At 39.0% G+C, this 13,855-nt stretch overlaps 3 protein-coding genes across 5 annotated transcripts; 2 read left to right on the top strand and 1 right to left on the bottom strand.

Moving 5' to 3' along the window:
• Positions 1–36: 36 nt before the first annotated feature.
• LOC108596353 lies at positions 37–9,837 on the bottom strand. Of its 3 annotated transcripts, none has more exons than XM_017982011.2 (4): positions 9,680–9,837; positions 8,552–9,036; positions 2,039–2,915; positions 563–816 (listed from the first exon to the last, which is right to left on the bottom strand). In XM_017982011.2, exons 2-4 carry the CDS (start codon positions 8,693–8,695, stop codon positions 563–565), a joined length of 1,275 nt encoding a protein of 424 aa, XP_017837500.1. In that variant the 5' UTR covers positions 8,696–9,036; positions 9,680–9,837. The 3 variants fall into 3 exon arrangements, with proteins under 3 accessions (XP_017837502.1, XP_017837500.1, XP_017837501.1); XM_017982012.2 differs by having other exon boundaries at positions 9,698–9,837; XM_017982013.1 differs by lacking the exon at positions 9,680–9,837 and having other exon boundaries at positions 37–816; positions 8,552–8,695.
• Positions 4,093–4,721, top strand: LOC108596356 (calmodulin). Its single transcript, XM_017982018.2, has one exon. It carries the CDS (start codon positions 4,161–4,163, stop codon positions 4,608–4,610), a length of 450 nt encoding a protein of 149 aa, XP_017837507.1. The 5' UTR covers positions 4,093–4,160; the 3' UTR covers positions 4,611–4,721.
• Positions 9,838–10,429: 592 nt separating the features above from the next.
• LOC108597424 (protein lethal(2)denticleless) lies at positions 10,430–13,151 on the top strand. The gene is made up of 2 exons (XM_017983979.1): positions 10,430–10,594; positions 10,872–13,151. Exons 1-2 carry the CDS (start codon positions 10,552–10,554, stop codon positions 13,037–13,039), a joined length of 2,211 nt encoding a protein of 736 aa, XP_017839468.1. The 5' UTR covers positions 10,430–10,551; the 3' UTR covers positions 13,040–13,151.
• The last annotated feature ends 704 nt before the right edge of the window (positions 13,152–13,855 follow it).

The raw sequence follows: 13,855 nt of genomic DNA, 5'->3' as shown, positions 1-13,855 counted from the left end.
TAAAACAAATAACGTTTGTTTATAATTCAGTGTTTATTTATATTTTATTTGTTAAGTTTACTTAGCTTAGATTGTTTCTTTTGTTTTTGGCTCATTTGCATATGGTACATAGTTATATAATTGTATTTAGTTAATTGAATTTATTATGTACGTTGTGTAACTATTGAATACAATCACAAAATATATATGTATGTATATAAATACGTATGTATATTTATTTACAAAAGTGTTTCAAGTTAGGCAGACGTATCTCAAATCATAGACTGTCCAAATAAGTAACTAAGGCGTGTTTTTAACTAAATCTAGCACTAAATATTAGTTAGAAGCTGCTGCTCTGCACTGGTCTGGCACATGTATGGCCCAAAACTATATAAACCTAAGTAACTAAATCACTAAAAATTTTCCTCTTCTCGTCTGTATTCAATGTTAAACACAAACAAAATAAAAAAATAATCAATACTCTATTAATTATAATAAATTTTTTCTAAAGCAATAAGTTATGCTTTGATCCAGCGGCTCCTGAGTGAGTGTGTGTGTGTATGTGTGTGTCTTGTCCGACAGCTCAGTCCTCCGTAAATGGATGATCGGATGTGCTGCTGCTATTGCGTCGTCGACTCTCCAATATTTTGGTGGCCTGCTCCAGCGTCTCCTTATAGAACATCGGCACAGCGGCATTGGCGGGCAGCGAGTATTTGGTATCATCCAAATGCCAGGTTACACCCAGCACCACATTGAAAGCTGACGCATCATAGGCATGACAACCGGAATAGCGATATGATGGTTTTTTGTTATACTTGCATCCATTTGATTGAGCACCTGCAGTTAAAAAGAATAATTATCAGCACAATATTAACCCGATTAGCATTCAAACATATTCACTAGAAGGCCTTATCAATTTAGATAATTATAATAAACCCAATTAGTTTAGCCTATGCTGTAGACAATAATGGAACCCACACATTTAGGTAATAAAATTGAATTATTTTGTGGCATGTTATTAAATTAGCAATTCTCAGCTCAAGATGTTAGCATACAGTGTGAACTATTAGTGGATAAATTGCATAGAACTACGCCGGAGTTTGATATAGCGGATGTAAATCTGAGGCGTAAGCTAGTGCGGCGTTTCTACTGTTTACTAATGGTATGTACTATAAATCTAACCGAGTTGGATATGACTAAACTTATATTACATATTTAATAATTCAATTCAACTGAATCATTAAATTTCATTTGTAATCTACTTTGATTTATCTTCATGCCCCCATAAACATTTAAACTGTTTAGCTGGAAATACTGCTAGCCATACCCTGTGTGGAACTCTTACTGAACTTTGAATGGTTGTGTAAACAAGAATACATGAGACTGGGAATCGTTTTTATACAATTTTGTATATACATTTGGCTGTACAAATGGCGTATCTGGCGACGTCATCCTCCCTACAATTATCTAGTATATCTCTTAACTGCATGCTGCGAGGCTATCAACACAAGTTTTTTTATCTCCGAATTGGGCCAGACACATTGGGTGCGTATAGCTTGCATAAATATTTATGCCCCAAAAAAAATAATATACGCTTCAATTTGCAGCTGCATGCCTATCCATTGATCATGATAACTGAATTAGCATTGCTTGCCTTGTTTAGTAAACAACGTATAATGAAATTCACACTTGGCATAGGTGTAATTATTATATTTCTGATCTTTGGCAGCTTTTTGGTTATAGCCAAATTTCTGCACATGTTCCAGGAGCTTTTGCTTGGAATTGCTTTAACTTTGAAGACTACATATATTATCTACGATACACATTTAATGCTGAGCGGCAGACATGGCTACAATGTGGGTCCCGAGGAGTATTTATTTGCAGCTAGCAATATACATGCGGATATGCCCAAGGCTGTGTGGCTGCTAATCAAATCATTTGTGTTGGGACCATTTTTAACTATTTTAAAGGTACTAAGAGATTGCCGAACTATGCAAATTTGTTGAATTTTGTAATGTAAATAAATGTGGAAACTCTCTAAACATAAACTGCAGCGTACCAATTGGATCGATGCATTCCATAGTAAGCGCACATCTTAGCCAGGGCAGCATTATCTTCTCCGTAACGAATAGCGTATCGACAAAGAAAACTGCATCGAGATCGACCATGCGCAGAAAATTAAAATCATCCGCATCGGATTCAAAGTAATCAAACATTTTGGGATGCGTACGCGAGGATACAGCTGTGGGCGTATTCCAGCCAAGTACGCCGGAGACCATGACACGCTTCTGCAGCTCCTGCAGCTCGCGCTGGCCGCCACGCAAGCGCATGTAGTTCTCAGTAAAGAGCACGCACTTGGCGCGCATTAGCGCGTCCTTAATCACAATGGGGCGATATGCATGCGTGCGCTGATCATCGACAAACGATGGAAACTCGGATAGATCGTAGGTGATGACGGCGCAGCGACTGCTGTTACAGTAAGCACTCAGTGAGCGCAACTGCTCCTCGCTGACGCCCAGATCGTAGATCAGCAGATACTCGCTGGGCAGCTTCGTGGCTATGTTTTGTGCCCATAATATTGCCGATGCCACCTGTCCCTCCTGCACATAGGTAACTATAGTAAAGTTCGCCTTGGTGCCGTTATACGGCGTAGTTATGCGTTTACGCTGACTCTTCTGCTGCCGATTCGTGGCGCTCTGCAAACTGTTGCTGCCCTGGTAGCGCAACTCATTCAGCTCCTGCTCCGCGTGCCTGCCCACAACAGGCGTGTCTGTTTTTTGTTGTTGCTGCTGCTGCTGTTGTTGTTGTTGCTGTGCGTTTGCCAGTGGCTGCTGTGATGCATCGTTGGTGTTGAGGGACGAGCTGAAGCCCAGCAGCAACAAGTACTTTGGCTCGAGCTCAAGTTTCTTTCGTTCCAGGCCAACGCGCAGATTTTCCTGTAAGCAAATGATTTACGATTAATAAGAACTCATTCTCGAAAGTCTTGTTGCAATAAAAATTTAAAAATATTTATTTATTATATATACATATATGTTTATTACTTATAGTAGTTTAAATAGTTTAAAAGATACAAAATAGTAGCTGTTTTATACTTATTTTAAATAAGCAAAGCTTTTATTCTTTCAATTTATATGAATAGCGCTGGAGTATTTGTTTATTTGAATTAGTTTAAGAAAGGAATTGTTAAATTACGCAGACACAAGAGCTTAATCTTAACTTCAAGCCTTATTGTATATTGCTCTAATTGATTTACTTTTAAAAGCAAACTGCTGAATATGAAAAATACCAATTATTAAATTACGTATACGCCGCACTTAATCTTAACTTAAGCCTTATTGTCTACTTTCCTAAATGGTATACAATTTAAATCAAATTTGCATATCAAACTACATGCTCAAAGTGCCATCGATCAATATACAGAAGCTCTGTGTTTTTTTGTTTCTGTTTAATACTAAGAAATTGCTCCCTTTCCCAGGCAAGTTTGCTAAATTGCTGTTTACCATGAAAGCAAAGGCCTAAAAGCCAAATGGTTCATACATACATTGACATATGCATATGTTGGCAAACAGTTTGTTCAGTCGAAATGATTGTTTGTGCCTATGGGTAATGGATGGGCATGTGGACGGGACGGGATGTGGCGTTGAGGGGGTTCAACTAGGCCAGGCTAAGGAAAATTAGCTTTGTGACAGAAGCGCACACTCAATGAATGTCAACGGCGCAAATCGCATGACAACAGCTTGACCTCTCACCCCAACCAAATCGCTCTCTCTCTCTCTCTCTTACTACTCCTTGCTTGATTTCTCTAGAGCAAAAGCATTAGTGTGTCAAGGACCAGGGGCTTTGCCACTTTGTAGCATTATCGATCTCATTTATCAATTGATGTTCCTTTTGCCTTTTGTATTGGCATTGAATATTTATAAATGAATAGTTAGGCGCCAACAAAGTTTACTTTGAAACACAAGTTTGTAAACGAAACTATTTTAAAACATGTTTAAATTACACTGTTACAGAAACACTTGCACAGTTCATTACACTGTTATACATGTTTTATTTTTAGTTACAAAAATAAATACGAAAAAAAACTAAACAAAAATAAACGATAAAAACTACAAAAAACACATAAAGCCTACAAAAAATCACAAATATTTTATTTAGCATAAATTGTCGTATCAAAATCGCAAATGGATTTAACTCCACAACAGTTTGCTTGCTTTAGAGAGGTTTTCCAATATCTTAACCTAGATGGTGATGATAGCGTTTCGCTTAGAGAGTTCCTGACTGTTATGGAAGGATTAGGATTAAATCCGTTTGAGGGCGATGTACAGTCACTCATCAATGAAGTCGATCTGGATGGCAATGGTAGCATCGAGTTCAATGAGTTTGTCGCCTTGATGATCAACAGATTAACACAAATTTATAAGGCGGAAGACATGATCGATGCATTTCAAGTATTTGACAAATCCAATTCTGGTTATTTAGATGCTGGCGAGCTGCGTACCGTATATTTGGCATTGGGTGTTAAGATAACCAATGCAGAGATTGATGAAATTATATCTGCGGCTGATTTCGATGGGGATGGTGTTATAGGCTTTGATGATTTTATACAAATGATGACTGAACATGTTGAATAGGATGGTCCAAGCTGGGGCTATTTTTTTAATATCTAATAAGAACTGATCTGAATGGTTCGGCATTATTGGATTTTGACAAAATAGTCTCAAGTTGGAAGTAGCTAAATTTATAAAGTATTTGATTTAATAATAAAATACGGCAAAGAAAATGTTTAAATGTTTTGGATTAGCAGGCCTTGAAATAGACTATAACACGTCTCAGTGCTTTCAACTTTTAGTCGACTTGCTGGCATACATAAAACAACATAGCAGCATTAAAAATTATACAAATTTACAATAAATATGGAACCAATAAAAGAGGACGAAACATATTTCGAGTTACATGACGCCTTTATGGTATACGATCCTTTGGGCACGGGTAAGATCAGCAGCAAGTCGTTGGGGAATGTGATGCGTTCGCTGGGACAGAGCGTAACGGAAGCGGAGCTTTATGACATAGTCGATGATATTGATATGGATGGTGATGGCGAGGTGGACTTCATGGAGTTCTATCAAATGATGATGAAGCGCTTCGAGGTTGTCTACAAGGATGAAACGCTCAGAGCGGCATTTCGCATCTTCGATCGCGATGAGGATGGATTTATAACCTCAGCCGAAATGCGCACTGTTATGTTTAATCTGGGCGAGCGTTGCACCGAAGAGGAGTTCAATGAAATGATGAAGGAAATCGACGCCGACAACGATGGAAAAATTGGGTACGAGGACTTTGTGCACGGCGTGCGCTCTTAAAATAAAAAATATATATGAAGAGTACGAGTTAGTGCCAGTTGTTTTTATGGCCAATAACAGCCGCATTCCTTTTGGGACATAAAAAGTAGCTGTGGACGCCGAGCCAAAGGGCTACGCTCCAAACTCGGCTATATAATTTACGAACAGTCACATTCAAGTGTTGCACGTGAGCCAGCGATTTCAATGCTGATTTGGGTTGGGTTTGTTGATATATATGTATATAGGTTTATATGCGCGTGACTCAAAATGGTCGCATGTGCCTAATGATGGGCGCACACTCCTAATGTGCGTGTGTGTGTGTGTGTGAGGCGACATTATGAACACGAAGACACATGAGAGTCTGACAATAACGATTTGAGCAAAGGAAGAAAAAGGATACGCACCCCTCAATAAACTCTATAAAACTGAAAAATGTTTTAAATCTAAATCAAATTTTTGAAGATAGTTTTCAGTATTTTTATAAATACTGCAATTTTAACTCGAATTTTCAAAAGTTTTTTTGATTTTGTTTTATGATTATGAATTGAAAGATAAGCTAAATCGTAAGCTTTAATTTTGAACTTGTGTATAAAAGTCTGTGCCTAACTTTGCCCACATACTCTATCTATAAATATAGTAGTAAAACAATGTTGATTACATGAACAATTTAAATATTTGAGCATGCACACGAACAGTTAAGAAATACCTTGTAAATTCTAAGCCACGCCAATTTTTTTCATTTTTTATTCCTTTGATATTTAATTGCATTTCATTTTTTTTGCTGGGCACTGCAGTTGGCAAACGTTTGCATATAGACTACCGTTAATAATAGTAAATTAATCAGTCGCAGGTGCTATAATAGCACTACTATCTATATCAATAAAATAGATTGCATGCCAGGCAACATATGCTAGCTGCTTTTAACATTTTAATGGACTCATGGTTAAAGTGCAGCGGCGACTTTTATTGAAATGTTCACATTTCACATTTAAAAATTTTAAATTTCTGGCTATTAGCTATACAACTATAGCCTATTTTCTCGCAGTGTTTGTTTGCCAATTAAAATAGGTCTGCCTTTAGAATTTCTATGCACACAGCCTTTGAACTAAGTTGGGTCTGGGGTCTGGCAGCTTTATCACTCATTCGTGGGGTATATCTATTCAATTATTAAAACACAATATCGAAGCTATTATTATGACACATGTGGCAATGTGAGCACACATTTCATAGAGGACAATGCAATTAATTGATGTCACTTGCTGTTTGGCGGGGGTCAAATGTCAGCTGTAAGTCGCAGACACTTTAAATGAACAGTTGACTCGACGCTTGAAGTCAAACGAATATTAATGAATGTAGATTAGCCAGCATAAAAACTTATAACAATAATAATAAAAGCATTTTTTTCAGCGCAGACGTGTAAACTTATTTATACGCCATCATTAATTGCAGCTGCATGGGTTCTCAAAGTTTATTTATTCATCGTCTATAATTTAAGGAGACTACACTACTTTAAAAACCCATAGGCTAACGGAAACTATTGACGTCATTGTCATTGACGAATTCATTATTATACGCCTTTTATAATATTGTTTACCCAATTCCTTGCTATTGTCACAGTTGTTCAACAAGAAAATGCAAAACACTTGTCTCACTTTTCTCACGAGTCTCTCTAAGTCGCTTCAATTGCCACAGAGCTCGTTCTAAGGTCTATTGCAGCCAGAGTAGTGCAAACAATAAATACTCACATATACTATAACTATATATAAATCAAACCTGTTGTATCTTTTAATACAATGCTAGACCCCAGCGGCTGGGGTGGTGACTAATGTTCTACAATAAATAAATAAAATTTAATTGCTGTTTGAAAGTTTTCGTTTGTTTTGATTGAACGAGTTTTTGTAATCTATGTACATATGTATATAGGAGATTTTCCTATAACAAATCGTTTAACGATATGCTAAGTCTATGGGTAAATTGATTCGCTAGACATATTGATTGATAATAGGCAAGTTGCAGTGTTAGAGTCTTTAGAAACTATGAGTAAAGTTTCAAAGTTAAGGCCTCACAACTATTTCATTGCCACGTAAGCCTTTAAAATTATATTTTTGCCCACTAAAATATTCCAATTTTCTCTTTAATTTACAAGCAACACATGCGGTTTGGTAATCTAAAACGCGCAACTTCAACCGCAAATGTTGCTTAACGCTAAAAACACATTCAAGTATGAAATTCAATATGCCGCTAAAGTTTTTCACGGCAATTCAATTAAAGTAAACAGTTTCGCTACATACCAAATGCTAAGCACACAAAACGGTTTCCAGATAAAGCCAAAGCATGGCTAATTCAAATGAGTTCAGAACAGAAGTGTAGGCAGGTGTTTTACTTGTACAGTTTATGGAAATTAAAGTACTGGCCTCACTGACTTTTGCTTAAACGAGTGGGCGTGTAAATATTTGCTTGCTATCCCTTAACTATGGACAAATGGCCAAAACAAATATATAGAGAGACAAATAAACGATGATATCTTTTTTTTGGGAGTTGGCAGCGTGCTTAAAGACATGCATATGTATTTCAATTTAACTAAAAGCTTCTTCCGTTGCCATTGATATGCCGGCTATTAGCCATTGACTTTTTGGGGCGTGTCCCAATCAGTCAAGGCCATTGACTAAGCAAATTTTCTTGTACTGTTGCCAATAATAATGTATACTGTTCTATATAAAAACAACAAGAAAATTATAGTTGGCTAAATCTAAGCATTACGCATGCCAATCTACAGTAGAGACTCGCTACAAGCAACATAAGCATTACTCTGCTAAGACTTAAGAGTGCTTGAAGTAAATTTAAAGTGCTTTTCTCATTGTATTGTGCTTAGTTAGTTGAAAATTTGTATTATTAAGCGTTAACGAATTAACCTCGTAGCCTTTAGAGAAGTTTTACAAGTTTGTTAATTAACAATTAGGGCCAATGAACCTTAGACTGACAATAAATGAAATTGAAACTTTCAATGAACCGCAAAAATATGGGAGAGAGTGGAATGTGAGAGCGAGAGCGCGCACATTAGTCACGTATTAACTGTGATAAGAGACTACGTTATCAGCTTTGCTCTTTTTAATAAAGAGTTACGCCCTTCAGCATGTTAGGTGCATGTAAATAAAGCACGTTATATAATATACATACAATGTATATATGTATGTAATTGGTAGTTAGCTTATTTTACTAAACTGCAAACTCACCTGAAACTCTTTGAGCTGTTGATGCGTCTGCACCACAATGTGCTTGAATGAATCGTTTGGCTCGCCGGCAGGTCCGAAGGCGATAAAGACGATCGTTGCGATTATCACACCGATTAATATTAGTATGAGGTGCTTAGTTCGCATGGCCGCTAAAATGGACTTTGTATTGGCTTTATAGGCAATTTTGCGTGCAAAAATGCGCTTCAATGTTAGTGAGGCCTCCAGTCTGAAGGCCGTTGTTGGGGTGCTGCAGCCGCTCCGCCCTGCTCTGCTTTAACTATGCGCTGCTCCTCACACAAAATAATATGCGATATTTGTTGTATATCGTATTGATAGCATTCTAAGCTGCAGCGATTTGTAGCGCGTTGTCTTTTGTTTGTTTATTGTTTGCTTTCTGAATTTCATTTGTTAATTAAATCGCTGCTGGTATTTATGTGATTAGCATAGTGTTAGCAATCAGACACATGCATTGTTGTATATGTAATCTATAAAATATAGAATTTTCTCGAATTATTTGTATATGTTGACCCGATCGCTTAAAATGTGACTAACTAAAAAGTGTTTATAGTGCCACGATGACTGTTTAATGCACTCTACAAATGTTTTTATTCATTATTCCACCAAAGCTTTAATGTGCAATTTAATGCGGTAGGTCAAAGTTTCGACCACATTTTTATCGACTCAATGATAATGAAATAAAAAAAACATGACAAATTGTTTTGTTGTTTTTTTTTATATTTATTACTTTTTTGCTAACCAAGTCTCATATTGTTTTACTTGACAGCATTTTTTTCGCACACATTAATTTTCCATCTCACACACACACACACGCACGCTATCTCTGCCCTGCCCTGCGCCTTTTTTCGCCGAGATGCTTTTATGGCGCTCGGCCAATGCACACAAGGTGAATGCTTAATATATTCCTATTATTTTTTGTTGCTATTGCAAAAATCACAATTGTTTTTGTTGTTGCCTGCATATGCATAAATATCAATTCAATGTGGCGCTTCAGGCACACAATAGGCGCCGACTTTTGCTATTTGATATGTGATGCCGCCGCCGACGACAATGCTTTGCACATTGCCGCCTTTACGTTTGTTGTTATTGTTAAAGCTTTATTGCACTCACACTTGCACACTCACTCACTTGTGCACATATTAAACTGACGGCTCTCGTGCGGTTCTCTTTCTTTACATAATTTGCCGTGTTTGCTACACTTTCACTTTCTATGTCTATTTCTTTCTGCGATTTTTCAGCCGTTCGACATGTAAACAATATTTCGACTGCAGTATGACCGCACTTTAAACGCAAACAAATGCCAAGAGTTGATGTGACCGCGCATTAAACGGAAAGAAATACCAAAAACAGATGTAACCCCACAAACAAATACGATGCTCAGTATGGATGTTTCACAGTTTGAGAAGCATCGCTACTTTCCCGATACAATTGTATCATAAATCGATATCGCTAGATTTAAATTTGAATCCGGATGTAAGAATTAGGTTTGTGGGGCACTACTGGGCGGTGGCTTGTAAGGCTATGTTTGAGTGGCACTACAGGAAGGAAGAACTCGTCAACGCTTGCCTCCCGATCAGATGTGGCTTATTACGTTCTGTTTACGTTTATGTTACGTCCTGTTTACGAATGGGTTGTGCTTTTATGATTTATATAAATGTAAATGAAAAGTAAATAAAATAAGTATGTAATAATAAAGTAAAAAATTTAGAAATAAGAATTATTATTTTATTTAATTATTCGATTTCTACTGATTGTGAAAGATTGATATATCGCATGTAGCATCTATTGTGTGCCGATATTTAATATTTTGATAATGCTACTAATCTGGTCACACTGAGTATTGAAATCGGTATCGTTGAAGGGTGATCATGTATAGCAGATAAATGCTACATAGTTGAATTTAGAAAACAAAATAAAAAAGAATTAAGTAAAGTAGTAGAAACGCGTTAGAAGCCACTTTTACTATCCTGACAGTATTGATAATGAACATATATAGTAAATTGCGCAATAGAGAACACGGGCTAGGTAAGTACTTGGGTTGGTGCGCGGGGAAATTGACAACAAATATTTTTTGGCGCTCGAAATGCCTCCTTTCGCGGCAAAAATTCGAGCGCCAAAATAATTAATGAATTCCAACTAAAAAATGTTAGACAAGTTTAATCATCATTGCATTAAATGCAAGTTGTAAAGACAAAGTTGTTAATTTTGCTGACTTTGCGCAAAATATTGCAAGAGTAACTAGAACGTAAACAAAGCAAATTATGAAATAATTTTTCTCTTGCGCTCTATCTCTCTTGCTCAGCAAATGACCACAGCTATGACTTCGCACTGCGTCGTCTATGTGTGGCACGCCAGGACAGCTGGCGCGGCATAGCACCTGCCAACTACAGTCCGGACTTCAATCCAGAGCCGCCTATATTCTCTGCAAAGTTTGCCAACTGTGACGGATATAGACACATCTTGGCCATAGCTAATGAGGATGGCAAAATAGCGCTGCAGGACACGACACAACGGAACCAGGAGCCAGAGGAACAATCGCTTGGCGCACCACAATGTCACTTTAATGCCGTGTTTGATCTGGAATGGGCGCCGGGACAAATGCGGTTTGTGTCCGCCTCTGGAGATCATACGGCGCGTCTCTGGGAGGTTACAGGCTCGGGCATATGTGGGCTAAACTCCTATGTGGGTCACACGCGATCTGTGAAGACTGCAGCATTTAAGCGCACAGATCCGGCTGTCTTTGCCACAGGTGGACGTGATGGTGCCATATTAATCTGGGATATACGCGCTAATCTTAATATGGACTTGACCTCACGCGTTGATAATTGTATTTATAGCGGACATACAGGTGGTCCGGGCACGCCGCAATCACAACGCAAGCAGCGCAGCCGCACACCCAAAATGTCCAACGCCGGCAGCAATACATCCAGCAGCATTACTGGCTTGGCATTTCAGGATAACGACACGTTAATTAGCTGTGGAGCTGGCGATGGTGTTATCAAAGTTTGGGACTTGCGTCGCAATTACACGGCGTACAAGAAGGAACCGCTGCCCAGACAAAGTCTCCCCTATGCCGGCCACTCCACATTCAAAGGCTTTACCAATGTCATTGTAAATGCAGCGGGCACTAAACTCTATGCCAACTGCATGGATAATACTATTTACTGTTATAACCTGGTGTCCTATGCGCCCAAGCCTTTGGCCTGCTATAAGGGTTTGTTAAATTCTACGTTTTATATCAAGAGTTGTCTCAGTCCGGATGGCAAATATTTGCTAAGTGGCAGCAGCGATGAGCGTGCTTATATTTGGAATTTGGATCATGCGGAGCAGCCACTGGTGGCTTTGTCCGGACACACTGTCGAGGTTACCTGTGTAGCCTGGAGCGCTAGTCATGATTGTCCCATTGTGACCTGCAGCGATGATGCAAGGCACAAGATTTGGCGTATTGGCCCAGCGCCGGATACGCTTAGCGCGACGGAATTTAATGAACAGTATCGAGGCCAGGCCAGTTATGTGCGTCAGTTTGAGCGACAAAAACCGCAACAACAGCTGCATGAACTGGAGTCTACGCCGCGCTCATTAAAGCGACTGATGGAGCAGAATGAGCGCACGCCCAGCAGCTTGGAGCCCAGCAGTGGCAAACGCAGCTTTATGGACATGCTGGGCGAGGTGTCGGGGGAGGAACAGCCGCTGCTAAAACGCATCAAGCCATTAGAGTCTAGGGGACGTCGCCTGTTTGCGCTGCCTGCAATAAACGAGGAGCAGCTGGTGACGACAGCAACGCCTAGTTGTAATCAGGAGAACAGTGCAACGGATGTATCACCGCTGTCACTGACCAGCGCTGGCAAACCGTCGCCATCACCGCTTAGCGAGCAGCATGCGAATCATATGCTTTACACCTCACCGCCCACCACATCTGCGCAAGCTTTACTGCAATCGCAGTTGCAGGTCACGCCGTTAATCTACTCGCCCACCTCGAATCTGCCCAACTATGTGCTGGATGGTGAGGCGCCACATTTGGGTATTATGTCACCCAAGCGCAAGGCCAAAGAGAAGGTCGACTGGCTGACCAAAATACGTAAGCAGAAGCTGTTAACCACTAGTCGCGCCTCCAGCTTAACGCTTAGCGATAAAATGCATGAGGATGTTGCGGCTACTTCACCCGATATGCTTGCCTCGCCGCGTTTGCAAAGCCTACGACAGTCCGAGTGCAGTCCACGTTTGCAGGCCACGCCACGCCGTCGCATTTCACACACGGATAATGGCCTACATCCCCGAACGCCCACCTCCAGTCGACGCAACAGTGAGACTACGTTGCTGCGTTTCTTCAGCGTGCAACGCAGTAAAGATACAACGCCGCCTCGTTCCGAGGAGTTGAGTGCACAGCCTGCCAGCTCTAGAGAAGCCTTATCTACGCTACATGCGGCCACGCCCCATGCCAACACAACGGCTGTGGGCGGCAGCGAGTGAATGTTAATCCAAATTGTTAGGCTAAGCTAATGCTAAATGTAATTTTAACTTTTAATATTTGTACAGTTTGCATACAAAAGACTAAATATAAAATAATCTAATATATTAAACCAGGGACCGCAAATACAAAAATAAATAATTGTTAACCACTTTTTTTTACACACATTTTTTTTCAATTGCTTATCACATTACCAAAAGTTTTTTTTTCAATTTAATCTCAAAAATAGAAAAAAATTTAAAAGATAATTCCAATACAAATTCTTTCTTACAACTTGATATATAAATAATTTACTATTAAGAATATTTCGATAAGCAATTGGAAAACTAACAAAAAACATTTAGTCCTACAAGGAGTCTGCTATTTAAGTAAAATAATTTGTAATGTCTAATTTAAGAACTAATAATATTCTTTAAGTATTATCTGGAACAGAAATGTAATATGCTAATTGGCTGGCTCAACAAATGACAATACAAACCGAATCTTCTGTAGACACTAGCATTTGTATAGAATGTCAAAGCTGATGCCTAGACAAATAACTGAAATTCTTCTAATGCTTGCTCTGGCTTCTTTGGCCCAAACACTGCACACAGCAGATGACTATGAAAACTCGATACCGCCTTGTGGTCAGAGCCCCAAGAGCGACATTGGCGAACGCTTGGATATGTACGATATGGATCCCAGCAAATTATTCAAAGCACTCGACAATAAAGACGGCAAAATTGATGAAAACCTATTACGTAGAAGGTTCAAGTATCCCATGAAAGAGGAATCCATTCATGCACTCTTCAGAGAGCTGGATTCTCCCATGTTGTCTA

This window comes from Drosophila busckii, chromosome 2R (assembly GCF_011750605.1).
Source record: "Drosophila busckii strain San Diego stock center, stock number 13000-0081.31 chromosome 2R, ASM1175060v1, whole genome shotgun sequence".
Classification (NCBI taxonomy): Eukaryota; Metazoa; Arthropoda; class Insecta; order Diptera; family Drosophilidae; genus Drosophila; species Drosophila busckii.
The sequence above is the reverse complement of the archived record's forward strand: the minus strand, read 5'-3'. Positions and strand labels throughout refer to the sequence as shown.